At 35.4% G+C, this 16129-nt stretch overlaps 1 protein-coding gene across 1 annotated transcript in view; it reads right to left on the reverse strand.

Annotated features, from left to right (window-relative positions):
- The window catches only part of LOC118279126 (photoreceptor-specific nuclear receptor), a 39760-nt gene that overhangs the window by 11700 nt on the left and 11931 nt on the right, over window positions 1-16129 (reverse strand). The window contains exon 5 of the mRNA XM_050698495.1: window positions 12307-12410. Within this exon, the coding sequence (XP_050554452.1) occupies window positions 12307-12410 (104 nt within the window). The remainder of the gene's footprint in view (window positions 1-12306; window positions 12411-16129) is intronic.

Below are 16129 nucleotides of genomic sequence, written 5' to 3' on the forward strand. Positions count from 1 at the left end.
ATCAACAGACGTTTTAAATATGTTAATACCGAACCAATATGCAATTCACACCTCTACTAACCCCCATTCTACACAACGCTTGAAGTTACAAACAACCGCTGCAACTAATAGACAGACATTTGAACAAGAATTAATGCTCACACACACACATACACACACACACCCACACTATCACACCCACACCCCACTACACTTACACTATAAATCAAATCGCCCCTCCCACATCCGGCCGCAGCCATCTTTGAGATCTCACTTCCGGTGTTGGGAGAAAGCAGGACGGATATACCATAGTTTTATATGGGAGTGAAAGAGATGGATAGATGTTTCTGATTTTTGATTGATTCTCGAATTTGTATAGAGCTTTGTGGAGCTTTCGCGAATGGGATCATTGGGTAGGATTTATATATTTTTTTGTTTGTTTTAAGTAAATGTTGTGTTGTGAATTTGGTTTGAAGTACTTTATTGTGAATTGTAATTGGTTTATTTTAAAAATTGTTCTCTTGTTATCTTTTGCCATTTTTGAGCTTATGATTGTGGAAAAGGTATTAGGTATAAGATCGATGTCTTAAGGCCTGTGTACTTTTGTAAGTATAATGAACAAAGACATAATAGAGGTGATGACGGGGTATGAAAATTAAATACCATCAAAAACGTCTTGTAAAAAATCCTCCCGCATCTCATTTTACATAATTGACAGTTGTTGTACTTAGGAACGATGAAAATTAGGAATGCATTGATTGCCTGAAAGTTCCTTTGACGTGATTACCGAATCTCCAAACAACAGTTTAATGGCGTCAAATCCTTTCTTTCCTTTCCTTAGACTTTTCTAGATTATTTTAGAATAAGAATAATAATTTATGTAAGTAACAAAAAGCTTTGTTTGATTACACTAATATTACTTGTATATGTGAAAGTTTGTTTAGTTGTTTGGATGTTTGTTTGTCATTCACGCTGAAACTACTGAACGGATTTTGATGAAATTTGGTTTGCAGACAGGGTATGAGTTAAGTCGAATGATAGCCGCTGGCAGAAGTTAGGACTACATAGAAACTGTACAGTCGAACTGTACAATTAAGTCGTGAGTCCCTACAACCTACACACGTAAGATGTGTAAGCATAAAAATCACGCTTTTCCTACTCCTGCTTCGAGCCGGAGCTTCGGTAACCCATTAGGTTGTTCACAGGTGAGGAAAGTATGTATAACTGTTGGGACTCCTCGTTGGACACCATTGCTTGTTTGATCATATAACTACGTCCATTTAGGGCGTCTATGTCAGCTTTTGTCTCGATACTTATGTCATCTATTTTATAAAAAGTACGCAATAAAAACAAATGTAGCAATAATCCACTAAACATTTGCACAGAACAATCATAATTTAAAAATAAAATCACAAGGATCAGGTGCATATTCCAACCCCTAAACTGAAACGAACTAATAAAAATATATCTGTCTCTTTTCCCCTCACACAAAGTCATATATTACCATTTCACTTATAAACGACTTCTGTCAAACCCGGCGACTTAATGGTTATTGATTTCGATTTAATGGCGAGGGGATTTGAACTGTATTTTTATGATGGGTAGGATCAATTTTGTTTGAATGTAGCCAATGGAGCGTGGAGTATGAGGTTGTGGCCCGCAATTCAGCGATAATGTGTAGGACGTGTGGGGACTTTAAACAAAATATACTTGAAAACAATATTTACAGTGGGTAGGTAAGGGTGGCGAGTAATACAGATGCAAAATTTTGATATACTGAATGCATTATTATAAAACAAAGGTTCCCTATTGTAAAAGGAAATAAGAAAAGTGCATAAGTACGTAGTATACATACTTACCTATCCTAGCACACAAACATCACATAATCACTTTTATGCTCAGTTCGCACTATGCTAGTATTGAAGCCGAATAGCGGGTATTTAGTAGGTAAAGAGACTGACTAAATACTCGCTATTTGGCACAGCTCTGTCCTAAAATCGAAGCGAGATAGAGCTACCAAATATTAGCTACTCGACTAAAAACTTTACGTTTTTATTTCACCATATAGATTAGAAGCACTATCGATTTGTTACCATGCATCGTTTAACCTCTCATCTGTCGGTATATGAGACACAATAGAAAACACATTGTGTCTTGCGTAGATCTGCTTTTTAGACCACACGTTATATCAGATTTAATCTTTATCTTAGTCATTGAAAGCCAGTGACAGCTTATTGCTGGATTACTGATATCCTCTTCATAAAAGGATACGTTTGACAGGTGTAATTTGGATTAAATAAAATAAAATTTTAATATCGGCGCTTACTTCAAACTACCACGCAATAGAATTGTGAATACTATTGATGATATTCTCTTTTTTATTAAATAAAACCTTTTAGTTTGTAGTACATTTGTTTTATATTCATTGCGTTCAAAAAACATTATTTGAAACAACGTAACCAAACACAGTTTATGCGGCAACACTAACATAATATGTAATATACCAAAGTTGATAAGTAAAACAGTTGATATGTAATTAATGAAACAACTAACGCCAAAGTCCAAACTTTATAATCTCAAGTCAAATCCTCCTCTGAATAATCGCTCCTCTCTTAGCCCCAATCCGGGCCTTTTGAGTTTGGACTCCCACTTTAAAAGTTAGAAATTCGAGCCAAACATTCGCTTAACTCCACCCTTTCAACACAAAACCTTACCCTTTCACATCTAAAGTTGAAATTCGGTTGTCGGATTGAAAGGGACTTGTGACTTTCTGAGTTCGGTCGGATATTAATACAGGGTTGGATTTAGGGTTTTATGGGCGGATTAAAATCGCATTAATCAGTGTCCGTTACTGCAGATTTAACTCTCGGTATAAACAGTTAAGTGTTAGGGTATGAGTCTGCGGACTGGTGGGAGCAGTGGTGGTTTATGGATGAAATATATCAAAGGTAACATTGATGTGATGGTAGCTCTTTGTCAAACGGACAGGTGGGAGGAAATCTATATACAATGAAACTACTTAGATTAGTTTATGTTGTCGTGTCCAAGTTCGTTATCAATTTCATGATTATAGGCTTCGTATGGTTCCAGTGCTGCGGACTACCTAGCGGGTTTACCGGGACTCCAGCTCGAAAAACAGGAGTAGGAACGGGGTGGTTTTTAGTCACCAGCTCAAAACGCAGGAGTAGGAAGGGTTTTAGTCAGTAAGAGTCTGACACTTCTTCTCGCCTCGCCCAAGGCGGGAGAAGTCATTGGATGATTATCCCCGCTAAGAAAAAGGCTTCGTATGGAGAATATTGGAATAACAAATCTGAATAATGCTGGTTCATCTATATAATATAACTCAAGAATATGTACTTGACAGTCCAATGCCATTTATAGAACAAAGAAATATAATCCATCGACTGTTCAAAAAATATCATAACAATCATCTACACTCAAATTTCAACTTTAATATTCATACCATACAAAATATTATCAAAAGATTTCCCAAAACAAAGAGAAACACAAAACACTTTTGACCGCGACTTCCCCTGTAATACCGAGCTTACAATCGCTTACAGAAGGTACAGTCGGGGATTAAAGCACAAAATCATCGTCATTAGCATTTAATTTTACAAATGAATCTTTAATTCGCTGCCTTCTACTCTCTTCTGTTTTGCTCTAGTCAGAACGATGAGCATAGATACAAGATTTTGACTACACGGTTGGCGCGCTGGACAACGATATAGGAGAAAATCCTAGTGTGAGGCAATGTTTTATTTAAAAAGGTTGTTGTTAAAATATTCAAATAAAGTTCTCTAAAGTCTTAAAACTATATTTCAGTTTATGAAGCGCACAATTATAGAATGTTTCATTCTAACTACAAAAAAAAAACGGAGACAACTGTTGTCTATTTAATTAGCTTTTTTTGCGTGAAATATTGTTAATTGTAATAATACTCATTTCCTTAAAACAAACTCTCTTTCTTTCTTCTAACTACCAGAACGTATATCCACAATCACAAAAACCCCAAAACAAGAATTAAATGCAAAAGAAAAGTCAAAACGAAATTAACAAAACAAAATCAATCAAAACTCCTGAACATAAACTTAATAAAAGCCAGAAACATCCATTACAAAATTACCATAACGCATGAACAACGAACAATGAAAATGTGATCCAATTTGCGCGAGAAAAGAAAGTGTCAAAAAGATAAAGGTAGTAACGAGGGCGGGCCCGGCGTTGTACCCTGCGGCACGCCAGACGGGGACGCTTTTATCACTTTAAGCTTTGTATTATTTTGGTCTTTGGGACCCCCGGTATGAAAAGGAAAGTGTAATTTCGTTACGCTTTGAGATGTCGACGCGACAATCTAATTATTTTCGGATGGTGTGTTACGTTCACCTTGTCAAAAGCCTCTCAGTGTTCCACAGCATGATTTAATTAATGAGTGTTGGTTTAATTTCAAAGTTTTATTGAGAGAACATTGTTTAAACTAATTGGGATGGCTGTACAATAAATACGAGTTCCTATGTTTCTGTCTATGTATTTGTATTAATATAGTATGTTTTATACGAACTGTATCTTGTGTAGTATCCATGCAAATCTGGGAATGAAAGAAAAAATTGAATGTATCAGATACTCTTTGACATTTTCAATCTCTAAGAATTGATCATTTTACGTGTTTATTTTATAAACGTTAATCGCGAATTAGGCAGGAGAATCTAAACCTTGTTCAATCATACTTCTAGATAAATGAATATGAAATAGCTTCAAATGATTCTTTATACCAATGTATATGTATAATGTTATTAATAGAATATAAGTAGGTATATTTTTTTCCGTGTAAAGAAGTTAATTTTATATCAAATTACTTTGTGGAATTAGATCTACGATTTGTAATGGCAAATGTAATATGTGAAAATAAAAAATAATAATAACATCAAACAAAACACTTAAAACAAATTCATTCAACATCGCTTTATCCACAAAATTACACTAATGACGAGACCAAACTAGAGTGCACGTTGAAATTATTAAATGTTGCATTTCACGCGGTTAAACATCCCATTTTATAACGAAGGGTGCTCATTTGAATGCGAGTTTGGCCGCCTGAGGGCGATCGCTTTGTAGTTTTTCCTTAATTATCTGTTTTGCGGATTCCCACTCATTAAAATGTGGGTGTGTACTGAGTTTCGCCTTATTAGATTCAGCTTTAGGGCATTACGTGATCTGTGAATGGTTTAGCTTTGTGGTAGTTATTGTTAGTGTGTGAATGTTTTGCATTTAATTTTGTTTCTTTGCGGTCTTCTGTGATGGGATAGTTTATTTAAATTTTGTAGTGAGTAGTGACCCCTGCAGCTTTTCACGCCCCTACTTTATTATTTCTCGACACGAAGCTATGTGTTTGCAAGTATATTATGTAGTAAATTATTAATTTATAAAGGTTGTTGATCTATGTTCCAATAAAAATTGATTGATTAAGTATTTTCTTCTCTTATAATAATGATTACCGCTTGTAAGTAATGCTCAATACAAATAACATGTTTGTAGGAATAATAAAATAATCAAACACTTAAAATAACACACTCGCGCCTAAAAAACAAACAAAATCAACTATGCCGAATTAAAAGAAAAAATAACCTCATAATAAGTACCCAATAAAAAAGTAAAACAAAATCAAACATCACTTACTTACATTAAACAATTACCTATTAACATCAATTCTCTGGACATGACAGCAACAATATTAAAAGAGGCATTACATGTAACTATCCCTAATAATAATGACACCATACACAAATTGGTGACAGAATCCATTGTGCCTTAACAAGTAGCAGATGTAACAATAGGACATATCGCTGTGGGGCAAAGGGTGCAAGGTGACGGTAATGTGTGAACTAAATTGGTTACAGATTTGGGAGACTAAGTAAGCAATTTGTTGAGGATTGTTTTTTTTTTTTTTTTTTGAGGGGGAAAATCATCCAATGACTTTTCTCGCCTTGGGCGAGGCGAGAGGGAGTGTCAGACTCTTACTGACTAAAAACCACCCCGTTCCTTCTCCTGCTTTTCGAGCCGGAGCCCCGGTAAACCCGCTAGGTAGTCCGCAGCTCCGGATCAGGCATCAGCCCTGTTGGGCCCCATCTGTGGTGGTCTGATGGCTCTTTGAGGCGCGCGCGGAACGCGACGCGCCGCACGCACGGGTCTGGTTCTGTTCGGGCGGTGAGCTACCCTTGCTCGCCGTCCGCAGGCCCGCACTTACGGTGGCCGGAGATCGTCTCGGGATCCCCTACGCCCGGAGTGTCTTTCGCGACGGCTGGGGCGTGAGGAGGTTTGTTCTCTCACGCGCCCCGCCTCCTCCTTAGCTAGCATGACTACTTCGCAGAAGGAGGAGACGGCATCCCAGTCCCTCTCGCTCCGCACCATGGCCTGAACCAGTGCCGGGCGCGAGAGGTCGCCGTCGCCGACCACATCCCTGAGGACTTGGCGGTGCTCAGCCCACGCAGGGCACACCGCCACCGTATGTTCTACCGTGTCCTCCGGGCGGTCCTCACAGTGATGACACCCGGGCGTTTCCTCCCGCTTGTTGAGGATTGTAGGAGTGTGTTTTAGGGGTAATAGGTGTATAGGTGTTGATGATGATTTGGTAGTTGAACAATAAGATGATTAATTTTTATATTAATGTCCGTCTTATACATAGATTATTTGAAAGACAGGTATTTTCGAAGATATATTGATTTGAAATATCGCGTGACGTCACTTCTAAGTAAGTTTTATAAGTAGAATTGACGTTTTTGTTTCTACTTACTTGACAAATTAATTCTTACCTTATTTGACAAATTAAAAAACACGTGTCCAATATTTTTTCATTACCTAACTGACAGACGACATAGATTTTTAATTTTCATAGTCAGAGATTTTGTAAGTTTTATAAATGGCTGGATTTTTAGTGATTAATTTTTTTTTCTCTTTCGTGATTTACTTATATTTTAATATGCAATATTGTTTTCTTAAAAAATATACCGAAAACTACATAAATAAACAACATCTTACTACACAACCATTTACCCCTAATCCTTCCTAATCACCATTCTCAAAAAAATCCTTTACCAACCCATCGCTAGCATTTAAATTTTTACACCACATCTATTCTTCTGGAACCAATCATGGCCTAAACTAACAAACGTATGCACGACTTAGTTTCCACAATAAAAACTATACTTTTAACTGCTAAGCCATAATTTGTATACGCCGTAGTGTCGCCACGTGCCGCCACGTGGTCTAAAAGACCGTCTCTATTATCCTCAACCCTTCTATCTCTTGCTGTTTTAAGTTTCTGTTGGGTATTTTTTGGTGGTTATTGGAGTGTTTTTGGATTGACTGAGTTTAAGACTTTCGGTTCGGTTAAAGTATTAGAGTGTTTTTTTTTGCGGTTTCATTAAAAGCATCAATTGTGAAATTGTGTATCGTGTGTCTTTTTAAGGTATCGGTTCTATCTATTACAGTTTATTGAAAGTGGATTTAATTGTATATTTTCTCAGAACATTTCAATTCTATCTTCATTATCATCCAGAAATAATTACTTAAATCTTATATATAAAAATGAATCGCTAAAAGTGTTGGTAAGCGCATAACTCGAGAACGCCTGGACCAATTTGGCTAATTCTTTTTTTATAATATTCGTCGAAGTTCAAAGATGGTTTTTACGGCGAGAAAATATCAAATACTTGACGGAAAAGCCCTAAAAACAGCCCTTTTCTTTATCCCATACAAACGTTTTCTAACTAATACGTAGAGTCAATTTAAGCTTTATTTCTATTGGATAAAGTTCATATTGGATAAATACTATTGGATACTAAAAAACAAATGCTATTGGATAAGTGTGCGTTGGAGACTTGGAGCACAGAATCCCTACTACTATTATAAATGCGAAAGTAACTCTGTCTGTCTGTAATTACGCTTTCACGCCTAAACCAGTGAACCGATTTTGATGAAATTTGGTACTGAGATAGAATGATACAGACCTTACTTGATACTTTTTATTGCATAAAAATAGCGGAGAATGGGTAAAAATAGGGGATGAATGGTCATATAGAAATTCGTCATTTTTAAAGCTGTAACAGTGAAATTTTGTATTTATGTAGACACTTAATGAGGAGCGAAAGAACATAGGCTACTTTTTAATAAAAAGGGTAGAAGGCGTAGAATGCTTGATAGAGGAGATTAATGTTTGCTTGAAAATTCGTCATTTTCGTTAATACGTTGCCTGTGGCTTCACTCGCGTTCGATTCTTATTTAAATCGCCAATATCCCTACTACCATACTAATGTTATGAATGCGAAAGTAACCCTGTTTGTGTTGAGGTTATGCTTGCACGAATGTTTTTTATGGAATATAACAACGAAACAATGTGTTTTTTTATTGATAGGCAATATATAGGAAATTAAAGGATAATAATATAGATAACCTTGGCTACTTTTCATCATTTCATCATGATATATAAAATGATGAATCGTCGGTCGTGGTCTCTATGGAATACATATCTTTAAAAATGCTAACAGTAACATATTCTCAAGTAATTTACGTAGTACCTGACATGCGGCAGCATTTTGACCAGAAACCACGCAGACGAAGTCGCGGGCAAAAGCTAGATTCAATAAATGTTCATTTGTACATGTCAAATATTTGTTGTTTCTAAATTCAAATTTTGTAAATAATGATTGACATTTATGCATAAACTATTTGAAAAGGGTGAATAAACAATTGTCTGTATTTTTTTAAATCTATTGAAAATGTTGAAAAGTGCATTAAGCATTAATAGAAATTCCTCAAATATTTATGCGTGCGTTCAGAAATAATGACAAATTATCAACAGTTACGCGTGTGTTCAGAAATTTATTTTGTGTAAATTAAAGTTTCTATTCACGTTTTCGAACAAACGATGCTCTTTCAATATAGTCTATTGGTGTGAATGACATTGACATTCCTATTGTGCGTTTTTTTAAATATGCAAAATTAAATGTATATTTTTCAATATTTCTGAGAGATAATCTTAATATTTTTTCGAGTTTTAAAGACTAAGAAGATTCTTATTTGCTAATAAGTGTTTGTTAATCAAGGTAAGTTCACATCTTCATATTGATTTTTAGTAACTTTTGGTGACTACACAATACTACAATTTGATATACATGGTTATGCAGAAAATGTATGAGAGCTTTTTATTTTCAGTTGGAATTTCGTTTTTAACAATGCTATCAACCAGACGTACAAGCTTAGGCCGCAGAACTCGAAATACGGCAAGTCAAAGAAATATAAGAGCAAATCAAACTGATGAGCAACGCGAAGCGCGAAATGAACTTGAACTGAATCGATATCAAGATAGAAATGTTGTGTTTAATCCCCACAAAGCTGCATTCAGTTATAATGTGGCAATTGGGCAATTGATTACAGTTTAGAGCAAATTGTTGCTATTGGACTAATGAACATTGTGTGTCCACATTGGGATTGAAATTCAAAAATGAAGCCTCTGGATTGTGTTGCGCCAGCGGCCAAGTCAAATTGACGCCATTGGTACCGCCACCAGACTACTACTCACTCACTACATTCATTAGTTAATTTTTTGACTCATATCCAGCAGTACAATAATTGCTTTCAAATGACATCATTTGGGGTAACAAGAGCTATACGAGACAATTTTATGCCTACTTTTAGTAAGTAAGTATAATGGCAAACGTTTTTTTTTTAGTTTTAAAACCATGTAGCTGGTGCAAAATATGTCGAGTCAGTGATGTGTTTATTTTGTAAACAATAAGTCAAATACATAACATTAGTCTATAATGCGAAGACTTAATCAGCAACATTTTATAACATGTTGTATTTTATAGTGGCATGAGCAAGATGTTCTTGGTAAAGCCTACTACCTAAAGCTGCCGTGGAAGGCTGTTTAATGTCGAGGTTAAAAGTAGTTTTAATTTGAAATTATGTAAAGTATTGTGGCAGTATTTTGCGAGCCACATGGTGGTACAATTTGCTATACAATTGCCTGTATACATATTTATATTCTTGCAGATTCAGGGATTCAAATATATCATCAAAAAGGTTCCTTATTGCCAGTGCCTGTTGAAGACTATACATTTTTGCAAATATATTTTATGGACAATTCAGCAAGAGAAGTCAATCAGCGTTGCGCACACAACAACTCAGTAAAGAGATCCATTGTGATGAACAACTTCAAACATTTTTCCTTCAACACAATGAATTAGTTGCATTAGACCGATGCATTAGACCGCATGCCATCAGATAATCACAAAATTGTCATCAGAGCCGATAAGGCGCCTGCAGGACAGTGAAATGATTGAATCCTATGAAATAAACACTATTATGAAAATATATTTTGTTTTTTTTTTAAATTAGTGAAGTCCTTTTCAGGTATAGTGAGATCAGGAAATTATAGATTCATTTTTATATGGAGGATATTTATAGATTCCAATTCAAATTGAATAGGGACTCATACATAGCTCAGCTATACAAAATAAAGTAGAGCATCATTGCTACGCGAAAGCGGTACGAAGTTCGCTGGGTCAGCTAGTACCTCATAAAAATTAACCTTACCTACATACAACACATGAACAAATTATTCGCAAATTCAACACAATGCAAAATTAAGCCCTAATTCACGAGAAATAAGATTTCATATCCACTGACAATGAAATCAGAGGGTGGCCTGTCTATATGAATATGTTCACGGTTAATTGAGTTGAATGCGTGCGACAGGGCGCGTATAACAGATCTGTTAGCTTTTTATAGTACTATGAAATGTTATGACATGTTTAGACTTGTTCAGACGTGGGAATATTATTCTGTGTTTAATCTTCTTAGGCAAATATTGGCTTTGATTTAAAGTGTGGGAAATGGTGGTTCATCACTAGCTAGACTGGCCTTAGATGCGTAACTGCGTTTAGATGATTAAACAAGTTGCTAAAGAAACCGTTTCCTAAAGACATGGCAGAAGAATATTGCAGTGGTGTGACAACTGAACTGCGTTTTTGTTTCTTAAATCAAAGACAAAGATGTCTATTTAGAACAAGTGACAATTTAAAGTAACTGATAGAATTACAAGCTCAAACGATTAGATATTACTTCAAAACTTCTGGACCGACTAGAAATGTGACGGTCTTTCCCATTTTAGATCATCATGTGATTCTGATCATGTAATTATGACATCTGTACATATTATATTGATTTGATTTATAATAAACAGTCTCATACCAAATCTTAACGAGTACGGATCATTTCACTCCTTACACAACTACCCTTACATTCACGGCAATAAGCTCCATAGAAATTTCTTTCATTATGTTTTACTCCACAATATCCCCATATTCTTACAGGATTGGATAACTACTCGATATAAATCTTCTAATTTAAACCCGTACAAATGCGAAAAATTAAAAATCTATACTACTACAAATACGGAACGTAAATGTATGTATATAGAGTTGTTTCAAGGATCAATGTTCAGTTAGGTGTGAGTGATCACTCCATGGAAGCGCCTCGGTAATTATTTAGAGTTAATGCGGTGGAGCTAAATTTAGGTCTATTTACTCGTAAGTACGTACTGCTATAGTTATTTTTAGTATACAAGTGTAACTCGTGTCCGGAGCTGCGGACTACCTAGCGGGTTTATCGGGGCTTCGGCTCGAAAAGCAGGAGTAGGAACGCGGTGGTTTTTAGTCAGTAAGAGTCTGACACTCCCTCTCGCCTCGCCCGAGGAGAGAGAAGTCATTGGTTTTCCCCCTCAAAAAAAGGTAACTTGTGTATAAACTACTGTACTCATTATTGGCTGGACTTTAAAATGTAAATATTTACGGAACCATTGTTAAGTAGAACGTATTATTTCCTTCTGAAAAATGGTACTGGAATATCTCGTCGCTGATGACGATAAAGATAAATCTTACTTTGTACAGCTTTAGGGTGTCTTTCTACTAGAAACGCGCTATGCTACGTTGCTATGGAAACGGGCTGAGCTGAAATATGTTTTTATTATGGAAAAATGCGTGCTATGAATACGTGCTATAGATGACTTTTCTACTATCGCTTCATCGCATATTAGAGCTGCGCATCTTCCTCACACAGCTACATAGCTTAGTACCAGTGGAAACGGGCGCATAGCTTCACAGCTTAGCTATTACATCTTCGTAGCATAGGACCGAGCTACACAGCACTTTGAAATAATTGTAGAGCATATTACTCCGCTCGAGCCGACCCATTCGTGCCGAAGCATGGCTCTCCCACACTTAAACACAGGTACGGAAATAATAAACATTGACCAAAAATATGACTCACCATCTTTATTCATTCCCATCGCTAGACATTTCTTCAATCTGCAGGCTTGGCACTGGTTTCTGTGAGCTTTGTCCACGACGCAGCGCCCCGTGCCTGCTTGACATCTGTCGACAAATTCAGAATTAATTGCCTTGGTCCTATGGTACAGCTCAGCTAGAGTTTGTGCTTTGGTACTTAGTAGTATAAGCAGTTATACCTTTACTGTTATAATGCGCTGATTTAAACTCGTCCGAGAAATCTCAGTTACATTAACGGCTAAGTACTAATACCTCTTAACTGATAAAAGTCCAAATACACAAATTAAAAAAAAGTGCCGTAATGAGCACGTCTGATTACCCATTCGGAGATAAAAGGCGTGGCTTTGCATAATAATAATGAAAGAAACGTTTCATTTCTTGGGCCTCGATAAATTAGTAACTATTTCGATTAATGTCGAAAAAACGTCAGTTAGAAAGCATTGGTACTTCACCGTCGATAATATCTAGAGACTTGTACATTTTGTCTCCAAAAACAATAATTGCCGCTGAACCTAAAGATGGCTACCCTGAACCCTCAATCTTCTAATACAACTTAACCTCTATACCCCACAAAAATCTGCTACCACAGAAACTAATACAGATTAAAGATATTTCATTACCGATAATCCCATTTGTAATAGGCTTACGGCTTCGTTGACATTTGTTGCAATTCCATATAAAAGGGACTGGTCCCAGAATGGAACCCTGTTACACGCCACTCTGGTTTTTGAGTTGTAGTAGCTGTTTGGACGCTAGATGGCAGGCATTTTGATGTTATGTATAAGGAATAGTATTTTGAATACATCTCATGTACATTTTGGGGTATTGAGCAGATTTACATTATTATTTTGAGTGTTTAGTCAATTGAACGCTTTAGCAAAGTCATGTTACTTGGCAAGTCAAGTAGTGTTATTTTTATTAGGAAATTCAAATGGAATTGTAATAATAATAAGTTCTATGATGTCCCAGTTTTAATTTATGTTAAGAACTTATGTGTGTTACGTTTAGGACAGTATTTTTTTAATCTAAGAAGTCATGGGGTGCGGCTTCCAGACCTACTAACGGTAAAGTACCAACTATAGAACCAATTTGGCTTTTTCTGCGTCATATTTAGACACCACTGACTAAGAGTGAACGAAAACATCGTGAGGAAACCAGAACTTATAATTTCTAAATCGCCAACCGTATTAAGCAAGCGTGGTGATTAATGCTCAAACCTTCTCCGTGTGAGAAGAAGCCTTTGGTCAGCAATGGCCACTTATAGACTGTTGATGTGATATTTGGATTTTAAGAAGCGCAAAATTATCTTTTGTGGCCAAATGTTCTCATCAGCAAAATCATATGACACAGACAATTTTATACCCATCAACAGACTGATCGTATAAAAAATCATTCACCAACACAAAAGAATCTTCAGAAAATCAATTTGCGAATCATAAAGCCGGTACACATGTCACACTTGACCATCTATCATAAGGGTGGGGTTACATTAATAACATTAGGACGGGTAGCGAATTAATTGAATCGCCACTTAAGAGGGGAGCCAAATGTTAAACAGCTTTTAATGTTATCTGTGTATTCGATCAATTTTTTTTTGTTGAATGTGATTTTTTTTAGTTTGATAGGTGTATGATTTGTTTTAAAATAAAAGTGGTATTATAAATTGTTCAATTAATGTATTTTTTTCTAATTGCAATATATTTTTTTTTTGTTTTAAAATTTGTAAACAGATTTCCTATTAAGATCTAACTATTGAAAAACTCTGTAATGATAGATTTTAGGTAAGATTTTATAAATAAATAAATAAATATTTCACTTATATTTATTACACTGTATTGAAGTAAGTGTGAGTAAAAAGGAAATTGATGCCACGGTTGGCGCGGTGGCTGGGAAACAGGTTGTCGTGCAACGTGTAGCGGGTTCGAGCAACTCTTTGTGTGATCCACAAATTGGTATTTTGGGTCTGCTTGTCATGTGTATTGTGAAGTTGTATGTTTGTAAACGCACCCACGACATAGGAGCAATCAAATCCTAGTATTTAGAAATATATAAATCTTTCTTTTTTAACGTTGCCGGTAGATATTATTTATATAATACCTACCTCGAAAACTACAGAACATTTAACAAACAACCAAATATTTTTTTATTGTGGAAATACTAAACAAACACAATTTGTCATTTAAAAAAGCAAAATGTTTATAAATCACAGCCGTAATGCGCTGTAATTGAAACAGAGTTCACTTGTAATAAAAACTCAAAATAAAATTTACATCGAATTTTAAATGCCCCTCGATTCGCAGTCTTGTGGTGAGGACAGAGTGCATGAGCGATAGCGATTCTGTTCAATTTCAACGTCAATTCTTTCACGACACTTATAAAAATGATATTTGAAAGGACATGAAGATTGCAATTTATCGAAAGGATGAAGTTAGTGAAAATTGTGTTAAACAGCTCTATCATATCAAACACTAAGGTTGAACCTAAGCCTATGCAAATATCCTAAGCTGATAAAAATATGATTTCTGTAGTATACAATGAAAAACCTTTCGAAGATGCAGTTAAAAAAAAAACGGAATATTAATTTATCGTATAACGCAGAAAAGTCTAAGTCAAATTAGCAAGCATCACAATCATACATCAATTAATCAACAACAAACCTTAATCATCACAAATTAAAGTTCATTTTCATTTAACACCCCTTCTCTCATCCCGCTCCGCTCCCCAAAATATCCTCTCCACAACTCCGGTCTCAGATGTACCAAAAATTACAGAACAATGTTGCCAGTGCAATGGATTAAGTGGGTTCAAGTGCTCAAATCTCCCTGTTCTTTCTATTGTAATTTTTGGCGTGGCAACCCAGATGCACTATTGTGTTGTTCATCTCCCAACATGTTCGCGATTTGCGATTTTGTAATTATAATTTTTGTATGCTATGTTTGTTTTGATTTTTGGGTTTTTTCTAGTTACTTACTAGATTTTGTACGCTGCCATACGCATGAAGGCTAATTCTTGCTAATAATATTTTCTTAGGCACTACTTATTTTGAATAATTATGTACTTATAAATAAAAACTTATTTAGTTTCAAAGCGTGTGTTTTGTTTCTTTACATGGAAAGATATGCCCTATGGATTTATGCTATGGATGGCTTCCCTACTATCGATACATCGCATACTCGAGCTGTGCATCTTCGTCAAACAGCAACATATTTTAGTACTAGCTTTTGCCCGCGACTTCGTTCGCGTGGAATAGTGACTTCCGGCAAATTTTTGGTTTTAACCACATAGTTCCCGATCTCGCGGGATCTCTTCAAAAATGAGATGTGGAAGATATTCCAGGGAACTCTTCAAAAATCAACATAATGAGCTCTGCGTTTGAATTTAATAGATGTATACTCACTTAGGGCATTGAAAAAATAGTTTAAAAACGGACTTAAACTAAAGAAAGCTACGAATTACGAATTTATAACAATTAAAAAAGAAACTATATTACAACCTATCCTCTATGCTATAATAACCAAGCTTAAACTAAATAATTTAAAAGAAACGACTTAAATCTAATCTAATTAAAAAAAAATTTGACTTACAATTTTATTAAAAAAACTAACTACAGTAACTACTAATAATCGATATCAAACTAAACCTACGTTAAATAGTTTAACCAAAAAACCAGGAAAACCCAACAAATAAACTTATTAATTGACAAATACAACGAAACCAATTTAGAATATACGAAACAGCAGGACCACTACAGACAAATAATTATATTGATATTATTTTTTTCATACCTTTTTACTATTTATTTACTT

This window comes from Spodoptera frugiperda, chromosome 14 (genome assembly GCF_023101765.2).
Source record: "Spodoptera frugiperda isolate SF20-4 chromosome 14, AGI-APGP_CSIRO_Sfru_2.0, whole genome shotgun sequence".
Classification (NCBI taxonomy): domain Eukaryota; kingdom Metazoa; phylum Arthropoda; class Insecta; order Lepidoptera; family Noctuidae; genus Spodoptera; species Spodoptera frugiperda.